At 38.2% G+C, this 25764-nt stretch overlaps 1 protein-coding gene across 1 annotated transcript in view; it reads right to left on the minus strand.

Moving 5' to 3' along the window:
• Nucleotides 1-25764, minus strand: part of ADAMTS20 (ADAM metallopeptidase with thrombospondin type 1 motif, 20) — a 102405-nt gene that overhangs the window by 11717 nt on the left and 64924 nt on the right. Inside the window, exons 29-31 of the mRNA XM_010574108.1 lie at nucleotides 5870-6037; nucleotides 4436-4609; nucleotides 306-476 (exon numbers count right to left, since the gene is read on the minus strand). Coding sequence (XP_010572410.1) covers nucleotides 306-476; nucleotides 4436-4609; nucleotides 5870-6037 — 513 coding nt within the window. The remainder of the gene's footprint in view (nucleotides 1-305; nucleotides 477-4435; nucleotides 4610-5869; nucleotides 6038-25764) is intronic.

Consider the following 25764-nt stretch of genomic DNA (forward strand, 5'->3'; position numbering starts at 1 on the left):
GCAAGATCAGCTTGCAAGAGAGTTTCCTGGGAACCAGCAAAGGAATCCTGTAGTAGGGGCAGCTGTCCTCTAGCTGGTGTTCATAGGTCCCAGGGGGGCTACCAGAAGACTGATAACAGTCACTACAACAAATCATGGCTGATTGGAAGGTTTAATGTGGAGAAAGTTTAGACACCCATGTTCAGATGTATATATAGATTTTTTTTTTTTTTTTGCTCTGCACACATAATGCACGTTTTGCAGAGATATAACATTCTTAAATGTAATATTATACAAAAAGCATGTGAGCAGTATAATTACTTTACCTGTGACAGTTCTCCGGTAAGCACAACATATTTAGAGGGAGCTATCCTGCAGTTTTTGGTTGATGGAGGCTTTGTGGCAGGATCACAGAAGCTTTCATCCACTTGGAGCTGGTTTTCATCCACACACTTAACCTTTCGGTATATTTCCTTTCTTCTATATGATGCTGAGCACTGAGAGTGAGAAAAAGTCACATTTTTTGTGCTGACACCAGCCATTTACAGAACAAAGTGATTTGCCAATGGCCACACACCAGTGAAACCCAGACAACAACACCTTTTATGACATCTGCTATCAGTGTCAGACTGAATTACTCACTGAATCAAAATCCTTTGTTTTCAAAGTTCAGGTACCTCTACTCAACTGAACAAACAATAGCATATAATGACATGACACTGTAACTGTTGGGAGAGATGGAGGAGAAAATGAAAATGTCAGGCCAGGATGATAGGTTGAGTGAAAAAGCTCGTCTGTATGAAAAGGGAAGAGCCAAAAAAAAGGATTTTGGTGAAGTATGAAAGGAGTAAATTGGTCTTGAAAACAAAATAAAAGGAATCCCTGGAAGCACGTACATGATATTACACTGATAAAAGAAAAGAAAACAAACCTGCCTATTAATGAAAGCAGTGGCAGCTTTTGGTGGTAGTATTTGGTGGGCCTGTGCCTTTGCCCTGAGTATTCTCAGACCTCTCCCCATGGCAAGCTGGTGGGATGGAGAGTCATCACAGTTCTGCCAGGACAGGATGAGAACCTTGCTGCCATTCACAAAAGTGGAGGTACAGGCTAAGTAATACATGTTAACAGCACGTCCCCAGCTATGGGTGCCTCATCTCACATGTTTGATCTTGCTGTAATGAAGAAGGAAGGCTGAAATTCGCAAACTCCAGTTTCAGCAGACACAATAATTAATAATACCATCTACTATAGTCAGACCTGAACCTAACTTAATAGTAATTTGGACCCAATAATAGTCAGTTAGAAGACTCATCAGGGTCTGACACATAGATCAAGCCTATTGTACAAATTTTGTTATTATTGACTCAAAGCTGCAGCTTGGAGTACAAAAACCAGGAGCTGTACAGTAAAGCAGCTCTGCCAGAGGAAACTTCTAACTTTAACGAGTTAGATCTTGAAAACCTCAGAGGATGGAGACTGCACAAATTCCCCGGGCAGCTGGTTTCACTGCCTGAATTGTCCTCATGGAGAAAAAGTTTCTCATAATATCCAGTTTGAACGCCTCTGGCTTCACCTTATTCTGCTGCCTCTTGCTTTCCCAGTATAGGACACTGTGGAGAGACTGGCTCCATCTTCTTGGTAACTTCCTTGTTGATACTGGAAGGCTGCTGCGAGATCTGCCGAAAGCTGTCTCTTCTTGACACTCAACAATCCCAGTTCCTTCAGCCTCTCCTCACAGGGCAAGTGCTTCAGCCCCCAACCTGCTTGGGGGTCCTTTGCTGAATATGCTCTTGTTTGTCAATCTCTTTCTTGCACTGGGGCATCAAAATGGGATGTTGATGCTAGATACGATCTAACAAGTGCTGAGAAACAGAAGACGATGATCACGTCCCTTGATCTACTGGCTGCGTCCCTGTTTGTACAGCCCAGGAGGGTGCTGGCCATCCTTGCTGCCAGGATGCACCCACCGGGATCCCAGGGCTGTTTCATCCCCAGCCTGGGCTGCTACAAGAAGTGCTTCTTTCCCAGGGACGGAGCTTTGCATTTGTCCTCGTCGCAGCTCACGACGTTGCTGTGGGCCCATTCCCACAGCGTGTCCGGGTCCCCTGGTTGGCAGCCCCGCCCCTCCAGCATACTAAACAGTCCTCCCAGTTTGGCATCATCTGCAAACTTGACGAGCGAGCACATGAGGAACTGCTCTACAAACTTCACTGACATAAGTACACTATTGAAAAAAGCTGCAAAATGTACATCTAGGCTTACAAATGTCATTTCACCTCAAAGCTCTAAACATGCAGAGACCCAGATAAAAAAAAATTTTAAAAAATCATTCAGATGAAAAAGCCTTAGCTTTTTATCTTCTTCACATGAGCAACAAATTAACAGGAAAAACAATCAGTAATATCACATTATTGATGTAGAAAAACAACAGTCTTATTACATCTGAGGAACAGCCTGTCATCACTTTTTGTAGTGGGGGGGTGGTTTGAGGGGGAAAAAAAAAAAACCTGACAAAAATTCACCTGCATTAGGTAGAAGTAAGGTCCTAAGCCCTGAAGGAGAAATTTAAGCATTGACTCATGATTAGGGTAGTAAGTGCTTATAATCCCCCAGTCTTGCTGAGTGATTGCCTTCTTTCTCCAAAATGTGAGGTGACAAAAAAGATGGAAAGAAATCAGAGAGAGCAATCAAAGTAAATCAGCGAGAGGCTTACCCACCCGTTCAGAAGATCCACAAGAGACTGTGGGCCAGCAATGGAAGCCATACCAGCATTAAGCCTTTCAGAAACCTAGTCACTCAGAGAACGAAAATGTTGTGTGGACTTGTGTCAGGCGATGGAGCGTGGATCCAGTTGGCTGGAATAACTTACAGAAACACCTGAACTTTTAGGGGCATGGAGCAGCTCAGAATATTAGGCACATAAGGAATAACCTGGTCATGTGGTAATGGGGACAGGCAGAAGAATTCTTTTTATTATACTTTATACATTAGTGTTGTAGACATTCTTCTCTAGTGAGAAATGCTAGATCTGGAAATTTTACTGCTATGCTGTGACTGGCAAGGCGAGGAAATGACACGCGAGCACTCAGAGCTGAGACAGCTGGGCAAAATATTGTGAGTTTGGTGGAGGACGTACTGCACCGAGAGTGGAATACAGATGGATAAACACTTGAACTACTATTAATGCTAGATGTACAGGGCTATATATGAATCTAGTCAGAGAAGGGAACTGAACACAGGAATTTCAAACAAGCAGCAATATCCATGTGGAAGAAGTTATGAACTAGCCAGAAGATGTGGTGAAACACAATGCATTTGTAGTGGAGAGCTCCAAATACCCAGCTGGAATATACAACTGTTTGACAGAAAAGGCAAATTCACCCTCATTCTCTGAAAGTGTGTATTTGTGCTAAAAGGTCATTCTGAGCCACTTTCACTAATTCCTGATTTTAACAGCTTCATACGAGAAGAGAACACTTGGGAGAGACATATATTGTCAGCTTTCCCTCAATATAGCTTAACAGAGGAATATATATGTCTGAACTGCATGAATATAATCCAGGTTTTGCAGAGCACCAACAAATGATTTGTATATTAACACTAGTCACTTCTACAGCACTGTGTCCCTGAGACTTTTGAGTCTTCACATTCAAAGTTTCAGGGGGGTTGCCCTAGGAAATTTAACAGTGCGGATTATTAAGATGCCACAACTGCACGATCTGGGTTTTTGTTTAATGTTACAGTAAGAGACAGGCTCTTCTGTACACCACTTCAGGTATTATACATGATTTGGGGGTTTCCCTCTCCCTCTTTCTTTATATATGTTTGTATGTTTGCATACATGGATACAAAAGTTACTAGATTTTTAGCATGTAGAAAATAATCATCACATCTTTAAAAAGGATAGTTCTCTCCTGAAGGTGTCTTTAAATTTTCTTAAATATGAAAATGCATATTTGGTAGGAGAATGTCAAGTTTTATTTTGCTTATCTACTCTGGTAAGTCTTCCATACAGATCTTGAAAAAAACCTGTTGTCCAAAGGTTTTACCTCTGAGATTTTTACTTCCAGCTGACATGTCATTTGTATTTCTATTCTTAAGAAGTGGGGTTTTTTTAAATGATATTTCATAATGAGGTTTTATTAAACATTTTCTGCACTATGTGAAGAACTTTGTATTCAAATTGCACAGTTCTATCAATAGGGACCTGCTCAGAGCTCCACCAGAGCTTTTGCCTACAACAGTAGACAAGCAAATCCCATATAAGAGAGCAAACAAAGCCTTTGACATTTTTTGCCACTCTCTTTAGTTTTGCAAGCTTGACCTTCAAAATATCCAGCATGGTCACTCGTTACTCTGCAACACAACAGCTATTAGAAACGGATCCAAGTTGGAAAAACCCCCACAACTTATGACATCGCCCAGTTACTTCATACAAGTTGAAAGCCCTACTTACATCTTCCCATTCATCCGCCAACCACTGGTACTGCACGCAGGCAGGCAGCTGGCAATGCCTCTTGCTAGCGGGTCGGGTATCACGATTACACATCGCTTCGTTCACTTGGCCCAGGTCCTTCAGCTGACAGTAGACATCCCTTTGCTGAATTCCCACTCCACAGGATACAGAACACTAAAATTGATCAAAATTAGTTATCTCAGTGCGAAATGAGACAGTCCACAGAAGGTGGTACAGTTGCCACTATTACAAGTTCTTAGGATATTATTTAAAATACACTTCCCAGCTGTTACCACACCAGCGTTTCATTGTATCTGAAGAAATTTATGTTAAAAATGTAGAACTACAATGAAAATCAAAATTTGTAGGAAATATGGAAAATAAATGCACCCGAGTTACCTAGACTGATCTTTTGGCTTATCTTAATTCACAGCAGAAACAATCACTATAGCCATATGGAAAGTCAAACTTTACATTTTTGCAAGATCAAACAGTTTAAGTTCTGAGTTTACATCATTCCTTTATTAGAGACTGACAGCCTTGTCTGTTGTTTTAAAATGCAAATACTAAAATGATAGAAAAAACCCTCAGTATTTCAGGTTAGAAAAATCTTGCAAATGGTACAGTATTTTGAGGATACTTCTCTTTCTTTTGCAGGTAGTACCGAGGAGCTTAAAAAGGTTCAAATTCTTCCTGCCACATGCCTCTTTTCCTCCCTTTTGGCCAAATTTATTGCATTACAACACTAAGGCTTGCTAAGATAGACAGCCCCCTTTTACCCCAGTCAGAAGCACAATTAGGTCCCAAAGCCTACCTAAAGACTCAAGCCTAATCGTAAAGTAGATATTGGTCTATCAAGTGTGGCCAAATTGTGGAGAGTGGTAATGTGTCTATATCAATGTGGGGAATTACATTTTGAAAGAGTGAGTGAAATGCAAAATATTGCCATGCGCTCAGTTACGCACAATTTCACAATAAGGTGAGAGATCTTTTACAAGACCAAGGCAGGGAAAAGGCCGGTATTTGTGCCCACAAGCTCTTTTTCTTGTCCTTCCCCCACAAACCTGGCTTCACTTCAATATTCAGACTAAGCTATCAATTACAGCAATACTACTAAATTCATCACTGAAGGTAAGAAGTAAACTTTAAAAATTTACCGTTGTTTTGAATTTACAAGGTAAGTTGAGGAAAGCCCTAAGTACCCCTCCAGTCCAAGGTTCAGATTACCAAATACTTTCAGTTTTCACAGATATTTACTTTTAATTACTCTTAAAGAAAAAGAAAATATAATGAAATACTTGCTCATTTGTAGATTTCATTGCGATGTGTATATAAAAAACTTCCTGACAATTATTTCCATTGAAGCATTGTATCATGAATATGATCTCGTCTGGTACTCTCATAGAGAACATAATTATAGCAGATTTTACATACCTCTTCCCATCTGCCAGCCTTCCAAGCAGGACATCTTCCAGCTCTACATATTTTGTACATCCGTGGTTTTTTTAAATGTTTGCAGTTTCCTTCCTCTATTTTAGCTTGGAAGCTATTAAAACAATGCACATCACGAAACTTCAAACCTTTTCCACAGGAAACAGAACACTGAAAAGAGAAGTGTATTTCATTACTTTACTAAAAAATCACAAAGTAATAAGAAAACCAAAAGAAGTCGTGGCCTCGCCCAAAATGGACTCTATGATTATAGGAATAAGTTTCTGTATTATGACATAACATCTACTGTACGTATCTGAAATTTCTGTGTAAGGTCTCTCGTACTGAGCATTACTGATCAGGTGTCAAACATCTCACGTCTCGTTCATACATTCATGTCATCGTTGGGAAATACCTGAACTCAGCCATCCGTATCCATGCAGGAGACAGCTTGATATGATGATCTTACAAGAACATGCTGTAGCAGCCTGTTTCCAGCACATATATCGCTATTTTCATGTACGCATTATGCTTATCATAAGCATTAAAGAAAGAAAAACGGCAAAATCATGGGTATGTGTGTTTCCAGCTATTGGGCTAAGAAGTCATGTTCGCTCCAGCACCTCCCTTCCATGAGCTTTGGGTATCTTGCTATATGTGACAAAGAGGCAAGAGAAGAGGTATGAAGTAGACAGTAGAAGTTTTGGTGCACTCCTTGGAGGCATGGCCTTGCCCCATCGCCCTGGTATTCTCTTTCCTCCAGAAAGTTGGTATGATATACACAACTGGCTCTAGGACGTCCTTCCCTCCCTCCAACGTAAAACCAGTGGGGCTGCAGGTACATTTTGTGAAACCCACCCCAGCAGCACACACTAGCCGTGATTAGAGTGTGTCCAACACATCGGTCTCTTCCGGGGAAACGGCCATTCCTCTGCTAAACCGCTGGACTTCTGTGAGACTTTAGCAAGGTTTGAATTTAATTTTTTTTAAGCCAGGGGTGTCCTATTCACCTGCAGAGCAGAGCTGCAGGTCCTAGGGAACTTTCAGTCCAACAAGGAATATCTGAAGCACTTCCAAATTAGGTGACTACTCAGCTGACTTGTCTTGGACCATGAGCACTGTGAATGTAAGCATTTAAGTCTTTTTTTCCTTTTTTTTTTTTTAATCTTGTAATTAATCTTCCTATTGTACATCATCCTATCAAAATGTTTTGATCAATGGAAACAATTCCTCTTCTATCTGGAAAGAGAACGTGCTTAATTTGTTCTAGGATTTCCTCTGTACTTTATTTTTCACTTGGACAAACATTTCCCACACAATCAGGTAGAGAATTGATATTCAAATCAAAATTTAATTTCTAAGTGGATGTGAAAAAAAAAGGGAGGGGGGGTTTAAATAGAGACTTTCTTCAAAAGCACCAAAGAAATTTCTCTTCCTTTTATGTTACATCATTGTCTATGTCACTAGCATTACACGCTAACTTAACCAAGCACTTTGCAATACATATATCTTCTATTTTCAGGAAATGAAGTTCAGATCATACAGCTTTCACTACAGAACCTGGCAAATATTTGCCTGAGAACAACAGCTGGAGAAAAGTTCTTAAAATATGGAACAAGCAACTATAATAAATTAACCTGCTAGGTAAGAAACATTTTTCACAATAACAATAACTACGCTTTGTTAAACAGAATCTCAGCTGACTCACTTATCCTCATTACCACAGGGATTCCTATGTGTCCTTAAACATTTATATGTGCAATCTTAAAGGTTTAATTGAAACTGCCAATGATTTTAAAATTAATCTTTGCAGAATAAAGCAATAAATTTAATTTATCACACAATACAATGGATAGCATGTTTCTCTTATGCAAGTATAATTATTTTGCAAGAAGATAAGAGTACTGATTTGGCCACAACTTGCCTTTTATATGTCTGCTATACAATTCCACTAAATAAGAATGTTTGTTTCTAAATGAAATCATTTTGCTCTCAGCAAAACCTTTCAATTTATCATTTGAAAATACTGTTCGTATAGTTTTACAATTTATGTTTCATTAATTTAGAAACTACTTTAAGATAGGAAGATAACAAAAATTAACTGAAAATTTTATCTATGTATAATGTAGGTCAGAAAACTTAAAACTCTGCAAACCATATCATTATAAAAGCCTTTCAGAAAACTCAGAGCTGAATCCAGAGGATTTAGTTATCAAAGCAGGCAAGATAACATGTATGCATGAAAACTAAAATACTGATATTATCTTGATAATTAATTCTACCCTCCCTTAAAGCTTTTTTTTTCAGGAATTTCAATCATAAAATGTAGACATAAAGGACCCCTGAACTCTGGAGATTCTCCTTTTTACTATTTAGTAGTAAGGGAAGCGCAGCACAGGATTACTTAACCTCCTCCTGTGATGTGTTCGGAAACCACCACATGCCCCTCCTTCCTCGATGGCTTTCCCCATGAAGCATAAATTAGGCTCCAGGGGCTATAGGGCAGAGCCCTTCTCGTCCTTGTGGGGATGGCATTCCAGACTGAGAACTGCAACCAAAGAAGGTGTCCGAAGAAGTCTCCACTTCAGGAGGTGAGGCTACCACAGCACAGAATAATCTCACTCTTTAATTTCTCATTGCCCTCAACATTAAGTACTAAGACAACGCTTTTCAGCATATATTTCCTGTATTTGTTTATACAGGTTGGGCACATATCTTTTATTCAACAAAAAATGAGATTTATTGTACAGGGCTAATGGTTGCTAATAGCAATAGAATATGCAAAGAAATCTTTTATGCTGCATCTCAGTTTTCTAAATATCTTCCAATAATATCTCTACCCAGTAGGTACAGCACTACACGTTTACTTCTACACAGGTTTGAACTGAGTCTGGGTTTTTTTGTTGGGTTTTTTTTTCTCTCCATTAGCGTAAATGCAACTGAGTTACATCTCTTATATCTAAATGGCCCAATTTAATCTTTGTAATTTGTGCCATTCTTTCTTCTAAAGCAAGAAATTGAAGATTTGTGTGTTAAGTTAGCCTATTATAAGGTATTTTTAGTAGTTACAGAGCAGTGCCTGTATAAAGAGATTATTTGCAGTTCTCTCTCAAAGATGTTCTACTGAATTTTGTAATTAGAGTACAATTATACAGGAATTAAGAGAATCCACATTTGTTTTCAATCATATTAGACGGGAAGCTGAAGAGGGAGGTTCAGAAAGGAAAATACCAGTTTGGATGTGAAGAATAACAGAGGCTTTATGAACAGTTATATTTCAAATACTACTTAAACTTTCTTTCACTCAAATACTGTCTTGCTTTGATGACTGAATCTAGCTGAAACCTATTGTTATCTTAATGTTAAATGCCAAAACACAAATGAAAGATACTTAAAATCTGTAGGTAGAAATTATTTTCAATTATTTTAATTTTTTTTATTTTAAAAAATTCATTTAATTATAAGGAATGTAATTTAACTTTCTAGTAATGTAACTTTGGATAAGTCACCTGGGGGCTTTTGTTTTGGATTTTTTTTTTTTCCTTGCTGTAAGAGATAAGTTACAGAATGTTGCCCACTCATACCAAGAAAATATCCATATTTAAATAACTTTTTCCAGGGAAGTTTTTCACTCCATGTTTATTTAATGTTATCTTTAACAATTTAAAAAGACACGTTCAAGAGGTTGGGATTTATGTTGAAAAGTCTTAAATGCATTAAATCCTTAAAGTATAAGTTTTCCAGAAATACAGACAGCACTTCTGTCCATAGATTTTCTATCTTATTCTTTCACATATTCCTCAAGCTACAGATCTGACCCTGTGCTTCCATGCATCCAAACCTCCTGTTGAATAGATCTTACACTGAAAAAAGAAACTTTGCTGTGCAAGAGGTAATTCACTAGTATCCTAATATTACAGGTTTCAACTTAGGAGCTTTTGAAGTTGCCAGGAGTTTTTTGTTGTGGTGGTTTTTGGGGGGGGTTTACTTACGTCATGAAAGAAGTTTAATTCATTAGGTTAACGTGTGTTTGTTGTTTCACTGAAGAAATGAAAGACCCCGATACTTTTAAAAGCTAAAAGACACCCAGCCATTAAGCAGCTGCAAACCTCTGCTTAAAATACAATTGCCCAAACTTAAAAACAAGTAAATTGCCAAACTAAGAAGTGCCTCCAAGCAGCTCTGCTTGAACCAGAGATCTTGATAAAGTTTAGGCAACTAATTGCAGGATTGTTATTCTTAAAGCCTTGCATATGTATCAGTTACAGAAGGACCTAGGCTGCCCTGAACCACAGTCAAAGACCTTAAAAAGTTCCTTTGGTGCTGAAGAGTCTTAATTCTACAAGCACGCACAATCCTTTTAACACACTGACCAGCTCAGCACTTTACATGCCCATAAGGACGATCAGCATCCCGAAAACAGATTTTCTTCCATTTCCACTAACAAGCTAAAAAAAGAAAGCCATCACTCTAAGAGTACACTGGGCACACAGCAGGTGACTGCGGCACGTTACAAAACACAGCGATAGATGACATTTAGTGCAATCGAAGAAAGAGAAATGCTCCTAATTTTTTTTCTTTAACACATGAAAAAGCTAATGCACTCACCCTGGATGTAGATGATCCAGGATCATCAACGGAAAGTTCAAGAGGGTATATTATTCTGTAGGTACAGTATTCTCCTGAAATTGGACATATTCTGGCTTCATTCCTTAGATAATATATAAAAATAGTTCTTAAAGGGACCAATTCCTCCCTCCCAGAATGCAGGCAAGCTCAGATGTATTCTTTACTGGATAGTGACCCACCTTCAACTAGAGAAATGAAGACTACTCCTGCCCAATACAGCTTCTCACTGGAGACTCCTGACAAGTAGATAAGGGTTGCCTGTCCTCCAGCCCAGAGAACGAATACCAAAGAAACGAAACCAGGTCTCTCAAATGCTGAATCAAAAGCTTTAATCAACATAGATTGGGGGATGCCTCTTAACTTTTCTGTAAGGGCAGAACATAGCTCCTGCTCAGTTCTTTGAATGAAAAACATAGGTTCCATAGAAGATCCCCAAGTGGGACTCCCAAGTGCCTAAAGGCATCTAAATACAGCTTACTGGGAGGTGTCTTGCCTTGACCTTTATCCCCATCATCAGTATTTTCCTTGGAGAGCTGCATATTGCACGCACTGACCTGACACCTGCCTGATGAGCTTCCTTTCAGCTTTGTATGATCAGTAAGAAGCATCGAATTCTTACTTTTACCTTGTTCTGTGCTCTGGAAGCCACTCGTGTCCTTTCAGCGCATCTAGCCTATAGCACATTTCTTACAAGGGTGAATTCTTGCCCTACATAAACCTGTGTTCCTTCTTGGAGCTCCTATGGCATTATCACACACTACCTGTGGAAGATGGTCCTGTCACTGTTTGGTGCCCGCTCTGTTCTGTGAGATGCTCTGGCAGGGATCTTCCCAAGGCTTAACTCTCCTCATCGGGGAAAGTACAACTATACTTAACTCTCTTGCTGCTTGACCTCCTTCCATTCAAACTTGAACATGGTCAAGAACAACGTAGTCCTTATGGCTCAATATGTCTACAATGTGGCTTCACTTGTATTGACATTCCACACACATTTTCCATATATTTTCTGCAGATTGCATGTGTAGAAAAAAAAAATCCATAAGAACTTTAAATCTCAAAAGAAATATGAACATTTCTTTAAAAAAAAATGCAAGTTAAAAAACCATCCTGTAACCATTTTACACAGAAATTCTAGCACTTGTCTCAACATTGGCTAAAGTAATATTTCCCATATGTCAGGTTCTTCTAAAAACATAAAACTACAGTAAAAAGCTGGACTTGATTACTATTATTCAAAGTCATTCCATAACACTGGTAACTAGGATTCATCTGTTTGGGTCTTTTTCATAGTAACAAAGTTCTGTGAGGATCAGCCTGACAGAACTCCTGGTGCTTTCTGGGGTACAGACAGACTCTCAGACAGGCATGCCATCATCAGTTCATACCGCAACTATCCTGGTTTTGGTTGGGATAGAGTTAATTTTCTCCATAGCAGCTGGTATGGGGCTATGCTTTGGATTTGTGCTGGAAACAGTGTCGATAACCCCAGGATGTTCCCGTCCCTGCTGAGCAGTGCTTACCCAGAGCCAAGGGCTTTTCTGCTTCTCCCCCCACCCCACCAGCGAGGAGCCTGGGGGGGCACAAGGGGTTGGGGGGGACACAGCCAGGACAGCCGACCCCAACTGACCCAAGGGAGATCCCAGCCCGTAGGATGTCGTGCTCCCCCATATAGAGCTGGGGGAAGGAGAAGGAAGGGGGGACGTTGGGAGTGATGGCGTTTGTCTTCCCCAGTCCCCGTTGGGCATGATGGAGCCCTGCTGTCCTGGGGATGGCTGAACTCCTGCCTGCCCAGGGGGAGTGGGAACGGATTCCTTGTTCTGCTTTGCTTGCGTGTGCAGCCTTTGCTTTACCTATTAAAGTAACTTTTATGTCAATCCACAAGTTTTCTCACTTTTACCGTTTGGATTCTCTCCCCCATCCCACCATGGGGGAATTAGTGAGCAAGCAGCTGTGGGGGCCTTACCTGCTTACGGGGGTTAAGCTACAACAGTAGTACTGAAAAAGGATAAAACATACTACAAATGTTAAAAGGTATTTTCTTCCTCTGTCTTTTTTTTTTTTTTTTTTTTTCAGGCACTTCTGTGACTGGACAGGAAGATCAGTTTAAAAAAAAAAGATGAATTTATATAATGGATCAGAATAATTACAAACCCACAGGGTTAAACACAGTAGTTGCTTAAGTTGTCTGACAAACTGCATTTTGATGATCTCTAGTTGGCCCCAAAGTCTGTTTGGGCTCTTTAAAACTATGCTAGAAGTAGACTGGGACCATTACTGCACAAGACACTAATAAAACATTACTCGGAGCACCACTTAGTTGACAGTTACTCCTACTTTTAATTTGCCATATTAGAACTAGTTCTTGCACCTGCCCCCTCCCTGTTAGCTGCATATCCCCAGGGGTCCTTGTGATGCTTGAGCATGAAACAGGCATTTTTCAGCTCTAAGTATTCAAAAAGTTGTTCTTTCCTTTAAGTACATAGACTACTATCAAGAAGCAACACAGACTCTGTAATTAGATCCTACTGAATTCTTTGATTCAGAGTCAGTAATTCTTCACTAAAACAAGTACAAACACTTGTGCCATTAGCTGAAACATCCAGAAACGACTGTGGTTACAAAGACCAAACATTCTATCACTCCTGAGAAAGAGTGGAGGTATGTGTATGATTTACTGTTACATCTAAGTTACACCTATGTTAAGTACAGAAGTTACACTGAAGATATTTTCAAGTCTCTTCATTGAGTATAGCTTCATTTCAAAAGTTCAGCGTTACATCACAGTCCTCTGGTGTTCAGAAAAGGTCTTGATTTGATTAAGTCCTCCTTGCAGCTGCAGTCTATAAGTCTGCTTTGCCACTTTTCTGAACATGCTTTTGCAGCTATAGCAATGGAAGGGAGGAAGCCTAGGCTAAGGAGGACTTCATCCAATCCATCACGCTGCTCAGTTTGGACCAGATACACCTGGACCATTCGTGACAGCAGTCTGTCAGTCTTGTCTTCAGTGACAGGGATGCTACAGCCTCCCTGGCATACATTTTTCCACTGTATAACCATCCTTATAGTTAGAAACAGTACCTTAGGATTTATTGACAGTTTACTGTTAAATAAAATGGTTACTTCTCATTCTATCCTTAGCAGACTCAGAAACACTCACCTCTTTATAACCACTGATTATGTGTTGGAAAAATACCTCATTCAGTCCATTCTTCTATAGACTTGGTCTTGAAAAACACAGCTACCCCAGCCTTTCCTCATTTGTCACTTTATCCAAGTCTCTTACCATTCATGTTGCTGTCCTCTGAACACTCCGTCTGCACTTTTTTTTTTATTTTACAAGGAGGTATCCAAGACTGTACGCTGTGCATCAACTGAAGCACTAGAGTTAAAATATGCCATGACAAAAAGCATATACCCAACAAGCATATACCGGGTATTCTTCTTTGTTCAAGTTCTTTGTGGCCTTCCCACTTTGCAGAATTCTAGATGACATTTGGAAGATAAGATCTAGAGTAAAAACTACTTTCTGCAGTAATATTTGCAATCATACTGCAAGCATCACAGGAGCTTTGACTTAATAGTAAACACACTTCCCTCCTATAAGTGTGAACCATATTCCCACTAAGGCTGCACTACTACCCTCTGATCCAGACACGACCTACATGACATTCCTACGATGGAATCTGACTGGATCTCTAAGCCCAGTAATTTTTTTTTTTTTTTTTTTTAATCAAGCAACACTGTATTTCTAATGACCAAATGCGCAGCCAGCTGAGCCCATTGAGTTCCAACAGGTCTCTTTCTCTCAAGCTGATGAATTTCTGCTGAGTGATGTCTATTTGTGGAAAGCTCTAAATAGCTGCCACACTTACTCCAAATTCCTCCCTGTCTGTTGCCTTTGCATGAGGAAATACAGCACACCTTGAATCTGTTTGACTTCTTGTGTATCAAAATATGAAAGGTGAGAAACTAGCACTGCCCATGTTTCAGTAAGATGCAACACAAACATCATCCCGTAAACACTTTACAAAAGTCCACTCCACAGCACAGGTTTGGCTCCCATGACACTGGCAAATGGTCCCCTGAGGTCAGTGACACAGGGTAAATCTCCATATTCCTACTCCTGGACTTGTCAAAACCATTTGCAAAGCGTGCCATGAGGTACTGTAGCACATCTGAAAACCGAACCAGGTACAGACAACCCAGCAATGCATGCTCCAACCACACCTCTCTAAGCCAAATGGGTAATCGTGATGTTTAACTGTTGTTCTTTCCCAGGCTTTAGGCAGAGAGAGGTCAAAAATATGGATATTCTTCTGTTCAAGCTCTACAGTGAGACTTCCAGTGCAGGTTGCCAGTTCTATGCCACAAAAAAAGCGCCACAATTTTTAGCTGTTGCAACTACTACCACCTACAAAAATACAAATTTGGATTAGCTGTCCAAGTCTGGATCCTCCATGAACTTGTTAGAGCTGCCTAAAGTCCTTTCTCATTCCCTGCTAAGCCTGGATGGCCCACAATTCCACAACAATCTTCCCTCACCTAAATTACTGAGAAAAATTGTTACAGCCTCTAAAATAAAGTTTTCTCCCCAAATCCTTCTCCATCCAATATAAGCAACAATACTGCTACGACTTGTAGGGATATTTTTATGAGTAGACATGTAGGTAGGTTCGAGAGTCTCAGAGCCTCTTGAACACATGAAGAAAGCCATCCCCCTTCCTCCAAAAACACCCTAGTATTTTAACTGCAATACTTAACACCCGCATTAGTTATAGCTAGATTCTGCTGATAACAATCATGTTTTTCTAGTTAACATTGAGCTAAACTTCACCCAGAAAGTATCATTTGATACTATTTTTATACAAAAATCAGTTTTCATCAAAATTACAGTACTTAAGAGAATACCTCTTCTGTGTTCAGATAATTTTCAAGTACAGTTCTGAGTTAAACGTATTTACAGTGTTACTTCAAAATCTTCAGTTTGAAGTATCCCCAACAATTTCACCTCAATTACTGTAATTAAGTAAAAATTTGTAAATTTGAAGTAAAACACATGATAGATTTTTTATAAAGAAAACTTGTGTTAAAGGTCAGTTCTCTCATCATTTTTCATGACAGTAAATTTGCCTTTCAGAAGCCGTTCTCTTCAACACAGAAGCTCAAGAAGGATGGCCCCCACGCAATGTAACTGCCATTACCTACTGCTCTCAGTGGAATGGAAACTAGAGAACAATCTGCTTCAAGTACCATCATCTGCAGCCAGGATCATCACCTAATATTGGAATTTCTTAACTTCACTCCTTTCAACAATAAAAGAAGGCAGAAATCATTTTCTCTAAGTCAGCCCAAGAAGCACTTCTACATATTTTTTTTGCTCTGACTACTTACTCTGGCATAACAAGGTGAGCAGCAGACACACACCAAGTTTCTACCATCCATATGTTGGTTTCCAGGACTTCCAGGTACGTATCATGGATGTGAACACCAGTGCTCTCCACACCAATCCCAGTGCGGGTGTCCAGAGGAGACTCTGGAGTGCACTGCAGTACAACCTAGCAGTCTGCACGTAGCAGCTGAGAACAGTCAGAAACAGCAGTGACTCTTCTGCAGCCATCTAACCTGCCCACTGTCCACAACCATGCCTTTTCTGACAGGATTGAGTACTCTACGCTCCAGAAAAAGGCAGACTTTGTCAAGATTCTTTTTAAGATAATAATTTTGTTTCAACTTTCATCTGAAGGATAACAGAAAACTCCTGAATAATTATTTTCCAAGCATGCTGAAGCATATCTGCTTAATAGGTGGACATATATGAGAAGCTACATACATACATACATATAGATGCACAGAAAAAGTAGGAATGAAGAAGGAACAAAGAGGATTAAAGACAGATTTTAGGATTGATGTGGATAACAGGAAGGTAAAACTGCTATGAGAGAATATATATAGCATCTCCTAGTAAAGTGTTAATGTATTCCTCTTAAAAATAAAGACATCCTGATTAAAACAAACCCAACCCAAACAAACCCTTCCATTATATTAAAGTCAGAACCATCAGGACATATCTTGAAGGTAAGTTGATTTCATGTCTGCAGAAGTCAAACTCTACTGATGATGCTACAGAGGAATTTTAGACAGTGTTTAAAGTTGCCACCACATGGTCTGAAATTTTTTGTCCTGTGCAGCTGGCAGTAGCCTTAATGAAGGAGACCTCTCTGCAAACAGTGGTCTGCCTGGATGGCAGATGAACAACCATACTCCTTGCAGCTGTTAGAAAAATCAAAACCAGAACTTTTGAAATTCCACTTAATGATCATCCACAGAATTTCATTGATTCATTCCAGTTAGATTTGTGAATAAGTTTTTCCATTTGGCCCGTCCCTGACATCTCTACCCATTACCTCAAGCTCAGCACAAATAAAACAGATGACCAGGTCCTTCTTTGAAAGCCTTGTCATGTCTTTCCCCTTCATGACGAACACCACCATTCTGCCCATCACTGCCTAAAACCTGGCACCCTTTTTGATGCCAACTAGAGCATTTGAAAAACAGGCTGTTACCATGCTCAGCTCCCCACCTACCGTGATACTCAGCCAGGCTTCACTGTGCCACGTACTCCCAACCTGTCTATATACATCTCATTAAATAACGAGACCGTAAGTTTTTCCAGTTGGCAACCTTCTCTTTGTTTTACCTACATAATACACATAGCACAATTAAATCTTCAAACAAGCTTTTAGCTATTACAATAACACAAGAACAACAGAACTGCCAAAGCAGCTGCAACATTATTTTAGCAATTGGAGGATTTGGCTTTTACACTACCTATACCTTTAGATCCTGGTGGACATTCAGTTATATCCAAGTCCGTTTCAAGGGCATGCTCAGATACTAATTCAGTGCCCAGAGGACTGTATTTCCCAGATGCTACTTCAGATGTCCTCATTAAAGAAAAAGAAACTTTCAGAAACTTTTTTCTGTAAATGACTGATCACACTTTACATATTACATAACTACTCTTCTTGCATTTTCTATTTTTTTTCCTAAAAATTTAGAAGCCTTACTACTTTTCATTTTAAGAAATAAATTTACAGCTTAAAAGGGACAAGATTTTGTTTCTAGACAAAGTTCTATTGTTTTTCTTTCAAAAGAAAAGTGTTGTCTGATTTGTTTGGAGGTAACTCCGGTACTCTGCTGCTATAGAGTGAAAATTCCTGATGTCAGGTAAAATTCTCTAGCTTTAGGGGGACTGGGAACTGATAAATAAAACAAAAGCCTTCATAAAAGTTCACTGTACAGCCTAAAAAATACTAACCACATAATTCAGAAAGGAAATCTGGGTCCAAGCAATATTCAAGTCTGTTTCATAACAAGGAACAAGTTTGACTCATATTTTGGACAAGAATAAGTCAACATGGCATACAGGGAAGAGACTACCATCTTCCCATTTTCCATAAGAGTATAATCCAAGGCAGTAAAGAACAACTATATTGTATTCCATGTCATGGCAAAGCCATTTCATACGGATTATGGAGATATTAGTGCAGGTATTGATAGAAAGTTGTGTGGCACAGTGGAAGAGGAGGAAAATAAAACAAGATGAACAGAACAGTGGCAAAAATACAAGAAAGGCTAGAAAAAGAGGGAAAATCTTAATATAAAATGAGTATCATACTTTATTGGACTCAAACATGAATAGTTGAGTCAACATCCAAAATCAGACTCAGTTGTCATGACCTGTCCCCCAGAGACTATTTTCTTTCAGGTTTCAGCTTCCCTGGAAGAAGAGCTCACTACTGGACACAACAGTAACCTACCAGAGAACCACCTACCAGTGGCTGGCATGCTAACACTGCTACATGACAGCATCAGTGAGATGCAAAACCAAGCCTTGTGCTAACTGAAGATATCTGGTGTTTCTGTTAATGTCTGCTCGGTATTTTGGGAAATTTAAAAATAATAATTACAATTTCATGAGTTGACGATTAATATGTTCTCTTTAACCGTAATGACATATCACATTTGGTATCTCATTTAACACTTCCTTTATAGGTTTCATTTCATCTCTCAATTACAGTAAAAATTGAATTATATAGTTTATTCGTCCTGCCTTACTTGCTCTTGATTTGAATCCGTTGCATCTGGTTACCACCCGAGAATCAGAAAAAACATAGGTATTTCTGCCTCCTTTCAGTAGCCATTTGGCAGGCTCTGCTACCTCATGTGCAGGTCTTAAGTGTCACTGAAGGGTCTGCATGTACCTCTGCTAAGAACTCCACCATCGGCCCTGATTCAGCAACATTATCACTGTAATTAATGACAATATATATTAAAACAATGAGAAGTATGATCAGCTTATAAACTGCTGGGAGGGAGGGAACAGGCAAACTACATTGCTCAGCCAGCATTCCTGCAACAACATATCTGGTACGTGTAGCTAACTTTTTATCATCGTTCAGTTGAATGATATATACAACAGACAGATGGCTGAGGCAAATCACAATTAAAAACACAGGAACAGTGGTAAATAAAAATAGTAATTAAAAACCCCACAAAAAACCAAACCCCAGCAGACAATTCTGCCTTACCTTTCCTTCTGAAATCAGTGGCAAACAGGAACAGAGCTAGACCCTCACTAGGTCTTTCTGGAAATCTTAATCTACAACTATAAATTTGTGTCAAATTCACAAGACTGAACAGCCACCCTGCTCCTTGCCTTTGATACCTCCTAGAAAGTATTTGGTACCAGCACTTTTACCATTATACCATTGCAGGCGTCAAAGTGCTGACTTGGCCAGACTTCGGCAAGTCTCATATTTCTTTATTCCACAGTCGTGTAACACTAGCAACACCTTTAAGCAATTACATGAAGGCAGCAGCACTGGAGACAAACGGTGAGTAAAGCGCAAGCATCAAGAAAGAAGGGCGGCAGAAACGGAGATAGGAGACCTCAGGGAAATCCAGTGTGAGCAAAAGAAATGCAGGGGTTTTTTTTCTCTGTTTCAAGTAAATGGATAAATTTCTGGACACATTTTCCAAACGGAGAACAACAGATGTACCTGTGTCCATCCGGCAGTTGTGTTCACAAACCTCCGCAACCCAAAGTGAATCCACTGTTGCTTCCAACAACTGGATGCAGTTTAACAGGCTGCATCACAGGGAGGATAGCCTGCTGCCTCTTGTAAAGCTTGGGAAAACTAAATAAATGCATGGGAATGACGCAATCTGCATTCTCACTGAAAAGTTATGTTTGCCCCTCGAGAGTGACATTCTATTCATAGGTCTTCACAATAAAAATTGGAACATATTTTTAACATGAAGGAGGATCGCTGGTGTGGAAGCTAGTTTTGCACAATCAAAGGGGTTGCACAGAAAAAAACCATTTGTTTATATTCTTTTCGCAGTTTAAAACTTCATTTTATGTAGTCTTTTTTTATCTTAAGAGATAGGGTCCTTTCAATTAACCAGTTACAAAAGTAACCAGAGATAATACAGTCTTACAACAGGAGACCAATTGGTTTTAGCCAAGTTTGCAAAAACCTAAACATGAGCAGAAGAATGCTGGATCCCAGCAACTGCTATCTCTGATTTATCATTTTTAATAATCTTAGCAGCAGCAAAACAGTAGCTCAGAAACTAAAGGAATAACAAATACATGACCTCTGTGTGTCTGTCTGCTCTATAAAAACTATCACTTCACTTTTTTCATTTGATTAAAAACTAAGGGTTTGTATTTGAACTTTAAAGAAAACTGGAAATACAAAGCACTATACACTGGAATGTATAGTATTGTCAGAAATTTTTCAAATTTTTTAGAAGCATACAAAAATATAACTCTTCCTATGGCACTTAACTAAATATCAGCTAAAGAATTAAAAAAGTAGCACAAATTATTTTAAATATTAATTGGGCACGAAAATATGTTTATATTTTAGATAATAAGAAATACAACATTTTACCTACCTTCACGTGTTGAATTCCAGTTTGTTTTCAACCTAAGCCACTCTTCTGTATATTTTCAGTTTACTTACAGATCAATCTTTCCAACATTACAGTCATGTGCATAAATGTGAGCATGCATGCAAGCTTCTGAAGGACTGATTCAGCAGGAAATCTAAGTGCCAGACCCTGCTCCCACTGAAGTGAAAGGGCCACAGACAGATGCATGCTAGAATATATACTGATCAATATAGAAGTCTGTCTTAGTGGGGTCACCCGTCTCCCACAATTACCAGTTTTCAAAGAAAGGACTAAGAACTCCCATAATATGAGAACTATGGAACATTTTGTTAATTTGCTAACCCATGCCAGGTAACCAAAATATTTGTGTATTAACCTTCATAAATGTTAGGAAACGCTAATCCTTTAATATGTGTTTAATAACTTTTAAATTTGGGTCTCAAAACCAGTTTTAACCAATATTTATGAGTTGTGACCAGGGTTTTCAAAACTGCCACATATATACAGGCAGCTTAGAATGATTTTCACACAGATCTGACCATCCAGAACCCTTCAGCTTTTCTGAAAGTTTTAACTGCAAAAAAAATAAATACATCAGTAGCTTCACATTCCTTTCATTCTCATTAAATGGCTATAAGTATTTAGAAATGGTATTAAGGACCACCTGCTTCCCCCCCCACCCCGATATTCTGGTTTTGGGGTGGGTTTGTTTGTTTGTTTTCCCTTTGACTATGTTCCCCTCTTACTTGTCCTCTTTGCAAATGGAGGGTCTCAAAGTTCTGCAAACCTCCTCATGCAAAAGTGTTTTAGGAATGTAAAAAATTATGTTATGTCTTTAAGATTAAGAGTTCAGCATTATATTATGATCCTTAGTTTTCTATGTCTTTTGTCACTGACTAAGTGGGAGCAGGACTGGGCCATAAAATTATAGCTTCAGCAAAAGGTTCAACAGCTAGTAACTTCAAGCTTTATCATCAAAGATCATGTGCCAACTACCTATTCCAGTCCAGTTGTCCAATGGCATCAATTGCTGCTTTTATCAGTAACAATGTTTATATTTTTTTTTCTGTTCGAGTATAAGAGCTTCCCCTGTGAAAACAATGTCACTAAAATATCATATGAAGTTCATTGCAACACAAAGATTACTTGATGGTAAAAATGCTGCAAGTGAGGTTACTTTCAGCAAAAGTGGTTAGTTGCCATCCCTCCCCCCTTTTTTAAAAATTTTTTTTAAGGACTTTAAACATTAGCATTCATTATTAAAGGACACGTTAAATATAAACACAAAGCCACACAACATGCATAAAAAAGAAGGGTTAAAAATGCAACTGTATTTCACAGACACAAGTCACAGTCATTAAATTAAATTATCACGCATACATTATAACTTATTTATTATTTCAAGCTATACAGGCAACATAGCACCAAAACAGAGAAATTTCCTCTAAACTTGATGAACAGTACACAAATATTTGTTTTTTAATTTTGCAAACAAGTATTTTCTTTCACTTTTATTAGAATTACCCTAAAAGAAACGCACTATCCCAAGTCTGGTTTATGACATTATTTGGGTAGTGACATATGTTATCAGTTATCTCTGAAAAGGCACCCCCTATTTCCAAAGTTTTAAAAAACAAATAGCATATGCTAACATTAAGGTTTCAGCCAGTGGGATATTAAATAAATGTGCTGTATTGGTAATGAGGTATTCTGAAGTTTGACATTAGGCAGCAGCAGAAGTAGAGGTAAAAGACTGAAGCTGGTTTTGAAAACCAAGTTCACTGACTCTGAATTCCCTTTTAATATAAAAGATTATCTTTAAAGATATAAATACTTTTTACACATTAGGAAAAGTGAATGAAGGCACTTATACATAGCATTTTTTTTTGCATTAAAATGAAAACAAATAAATATTTTACTTATGCAAGTTTGGGCTGCTTCTGCTCCTGCAGAAGTCAATGGGATGCCTGGCAGTAACAACACTGGAAGGGGACTGGGATGTCAATTCTTAAGAAAAAAATAAGTATATTAATTAAAAGTAATAACACATTTCTTCCACTAGTGCAAAGACAGAACTACACTGAAATTATTCTGGGGCACCTAAAAAGAAAACTGAAAAACTGGAAAAACAGTCACTTTCAAGAATGTTAAATTATGTGTCTGAAGGGCAGTAAGTAATAGCAATAAGATATTTCTGATACTTAAAGGTAACTTAGAAGATGAGCTGATCCACTCTTTCTATGCCTATTTTCTCTGAAATCACAAAATTACATAAAAATCCTAAGACTGAGGAAAAAAAATAAAAACATTTATCAACATTTCAGACAAACAAAATACAAGTATCTTCTGCAAGGGTCAAATCTTGCCTGTATCACTGACCATAAAGACACCTCAGCACAATCAGATTAAGACCGTTCCCAAAGAACTCAGAAAAAACTAACATTCTTAAACTGTAGTTTTGTGGGACTTCTTTTTTAATATAAACTGAACAGTTAGTGAAACACTTGTCTGTGTTACTCAGTTTCTTGGCTAACAAAGTACAACTGACATGACTAGTTTGGTGTCAGTGTTTTGTTCTTTTAATAGTGTTAGTACAGCATAAAAGCACTCTGCACATGTACTATTCTTGAGAAAGTTGTGTCTGTCTACTTTTAATCTAAGGTCCCTTTAATTACAGAAAGTATCTTTAAAAGCTTTAAAGTAATTAAGAAAAGAATACTACAGTTATCTGACTTCGCAACTGATATATGGTAAAATTTTAGGACAAACTCTTCATAAGTCTTAACTTTGAAAAGAACTGGATGTATCGTATCTCAACTCACAATATAAATGTGAAGTAAAAGAGCATGAAGCCCAACATGCTAAGAAAACAAAGGTAAGAAAATGGAGTGCTAATGACCACTACAATTAACTCACACTAGAGAGTATAAATCCTCTTCCATTAGTATTCAAATAAAATTCCAAATGTAGATGTTTTCAAGAAAATCTAACAGAAAATAAAATCTCAAGACGGACCTTAACTTTGTTATTCTCTGAACCATAACTGGTAGTGCTTAGCAACAAAGCTGTACAATGACTATATGTGAAACTGTTCAGGTGAGGAAACTAGAACACCTCAAAAAGACTGATTGTTTGAGGTAAAACCAAGGATGATACAGAGCAAAGGCATAACCGTTTGCTTTTGTGGCAATACTTGTTACCTTCAAGTTACAGCAGCTTCCTGTGCTGCATCTGCTCAGATAAGACATGCACACAGTAAGCTATCTGGTTTCCAGCGTGCCATGAAGATTTACTGACAATAGACTACTGCAACAACCTTTAGGTAACACTTAGTTACAATCTGGATTCAGTGATCCAACTATATATTCTTTCTAAAGGAATGAGAAAGGATGAGAGGCAAACATATATTTCAAGTTGTGACATACCTGGTTAAATTGTCTCTGATAAAATTTAGGTTGCTCTCCACACTCATATCAGAATGAAAGTCCGAATGAAATACAAAGCTTCCAAGGTAACATCAACTGCTACCACCAGCTGCCTAAGCAGGAACTTTGCTGTTTGACTACCTGGCTTTCCAAGGGTTTTGGTAAGCACTGAAAAACTACGGGAGACAAAAATAAAATAAAACTCCTAAATGTATCAAAATTCTTGTCATCCAAATATGTGAACAAACTTTCCTCACTATGTGAAGCTGGAGGGTATTGTCTTCCCATATATGAACAGCCTATTTCTTTCCTCCAGCGTAATTCCTCCTCACACTCCATAAAAACTTTAAAAAATTGTATAAAATGAAAGGTACACAGTACAGTAAAAGCATATATGTATCAGGAATTTTGAGAAACTTGTTTTCTGTTGTGCAGCAACAACCTAGGAGGCATAGAAAAAGAGACTAGAAAGGAGGATATGACCACTTAACCAAGAAATAAGTACCAAAATCTTAAAAGAAACTGAGATTAAAGGGGGAGGTTTCAGTTAGCAGTCAAATGGAATCCTTGAAGGGAAAGCACCATAAAAAAACACCATTAAGAACAGCATCCTAGATGAGTAAAAGAGTTCTCACCTGTTGAACAGCAGAAGGAAGAGTGAAACAGTATGTATGTTCACATTAGAAGTTTTGCCCAGTTACCTTGCCAGGGCTTTGGCACTGGAAATCTCCTAACTTGCTACTGTGTGTCAAATTATTTCCCAGGCAAGTGCTGCTAAAAATAATATTTTATTCTCTAGTATACCTACTTTACATTGGTGCTCTACATGAAAGGTTTGCAAGATTGTATATGTATCTGCACTATGTGTCTGAAGATCTGTTGTATCTAAACATAACCATTGATACAGCTGATTTGATTATATTCCCACTTTTTGTCAGGTAACAGATGATTGTTTGGCTAAGAATACTTAAGCATGTGGATATGGGAAATTCTGTTCAAAGGAAAAAAAGCTTTGTATTGAAAGTTACAAAGCAGCATTCTTGAACTCAATTAAGACAGATTGTTCTACAACTCTTCTAGCACAAAACTTAAATCTAATAATTATGGTTCAGTTTTAAAAACTTGTGGTATCTTTGCAAATTTGTAATATTCTCTCTTTTCATGCTTTAAGGAAAAAACAATTTCTTGTCATTAGGGTCAGAAAACCCGAACCACTCTAATGAAGATTAATATAATAAACCAGAATTCTTAGTGCATGGACTAAACACAAAAACCCAATAATGCACTGTGGAAAGAAGGCATACAATAAAAATCTATACTAGAACAAAGTACTCTTAGCCAGCTGTCAGAATGCAATGGAATTTTTCTTGATGTTATATAATGTGACATATGGTTTCCATACTTTTTAGCTTGTAATTTATTCATTCTTTCATGAAGTTTTGGATCATTGCCTCAACCCCTTCACCAATGAAACCAGAGTAGTCTAAAAGAGAAATATCCAAGATATATGGGCCAAATTTACTGTTGGTGCAACTCCATTAAAATAACCAGCTATATTTACCTCAAGTATTATTTAACTTATAAATATATTTACAATATGTATATATCAAAACATATACATCTGTATTGTAATTTTTGTACATCAAAAAAGAGGTAGTGTACTTAGATACATGCCAATTAGGCAATGAAATCTTGAAATCAAATGTTTCAAACTTTGAAACACTTGAATTTAGGAATGTTTGTATAATTTTTATCAACCTCATTTACATTAAGAATTGACACCAATATTCTTTGAAAAAAAGGCAGAGTCCCTCAAAATGAATGGATTGGGTGTAAACCCACTACCTTTCCTTTGGGTTTTGATAAAAAAGGCGGGGGGGG

The sequence above is a fragment of the Haliaeetus leucocephalus genome, unplaced genomic scaffold (assembly GCF_000737465.1).
Source record: "Haliaeetus leucocephalus isolate CR32 unplaced genomic scaffold, Haliaeetus_leucocephalus-4.0 Scaffold406, whole genome shotgun sequence".
Classification (NCBI taxonomy): Eukaryota; Metazoa; Chordata; class Aves; order Accipitriformes; family Accipitridae; genus Haliaeetus; species Haliaeetus leucocephalus.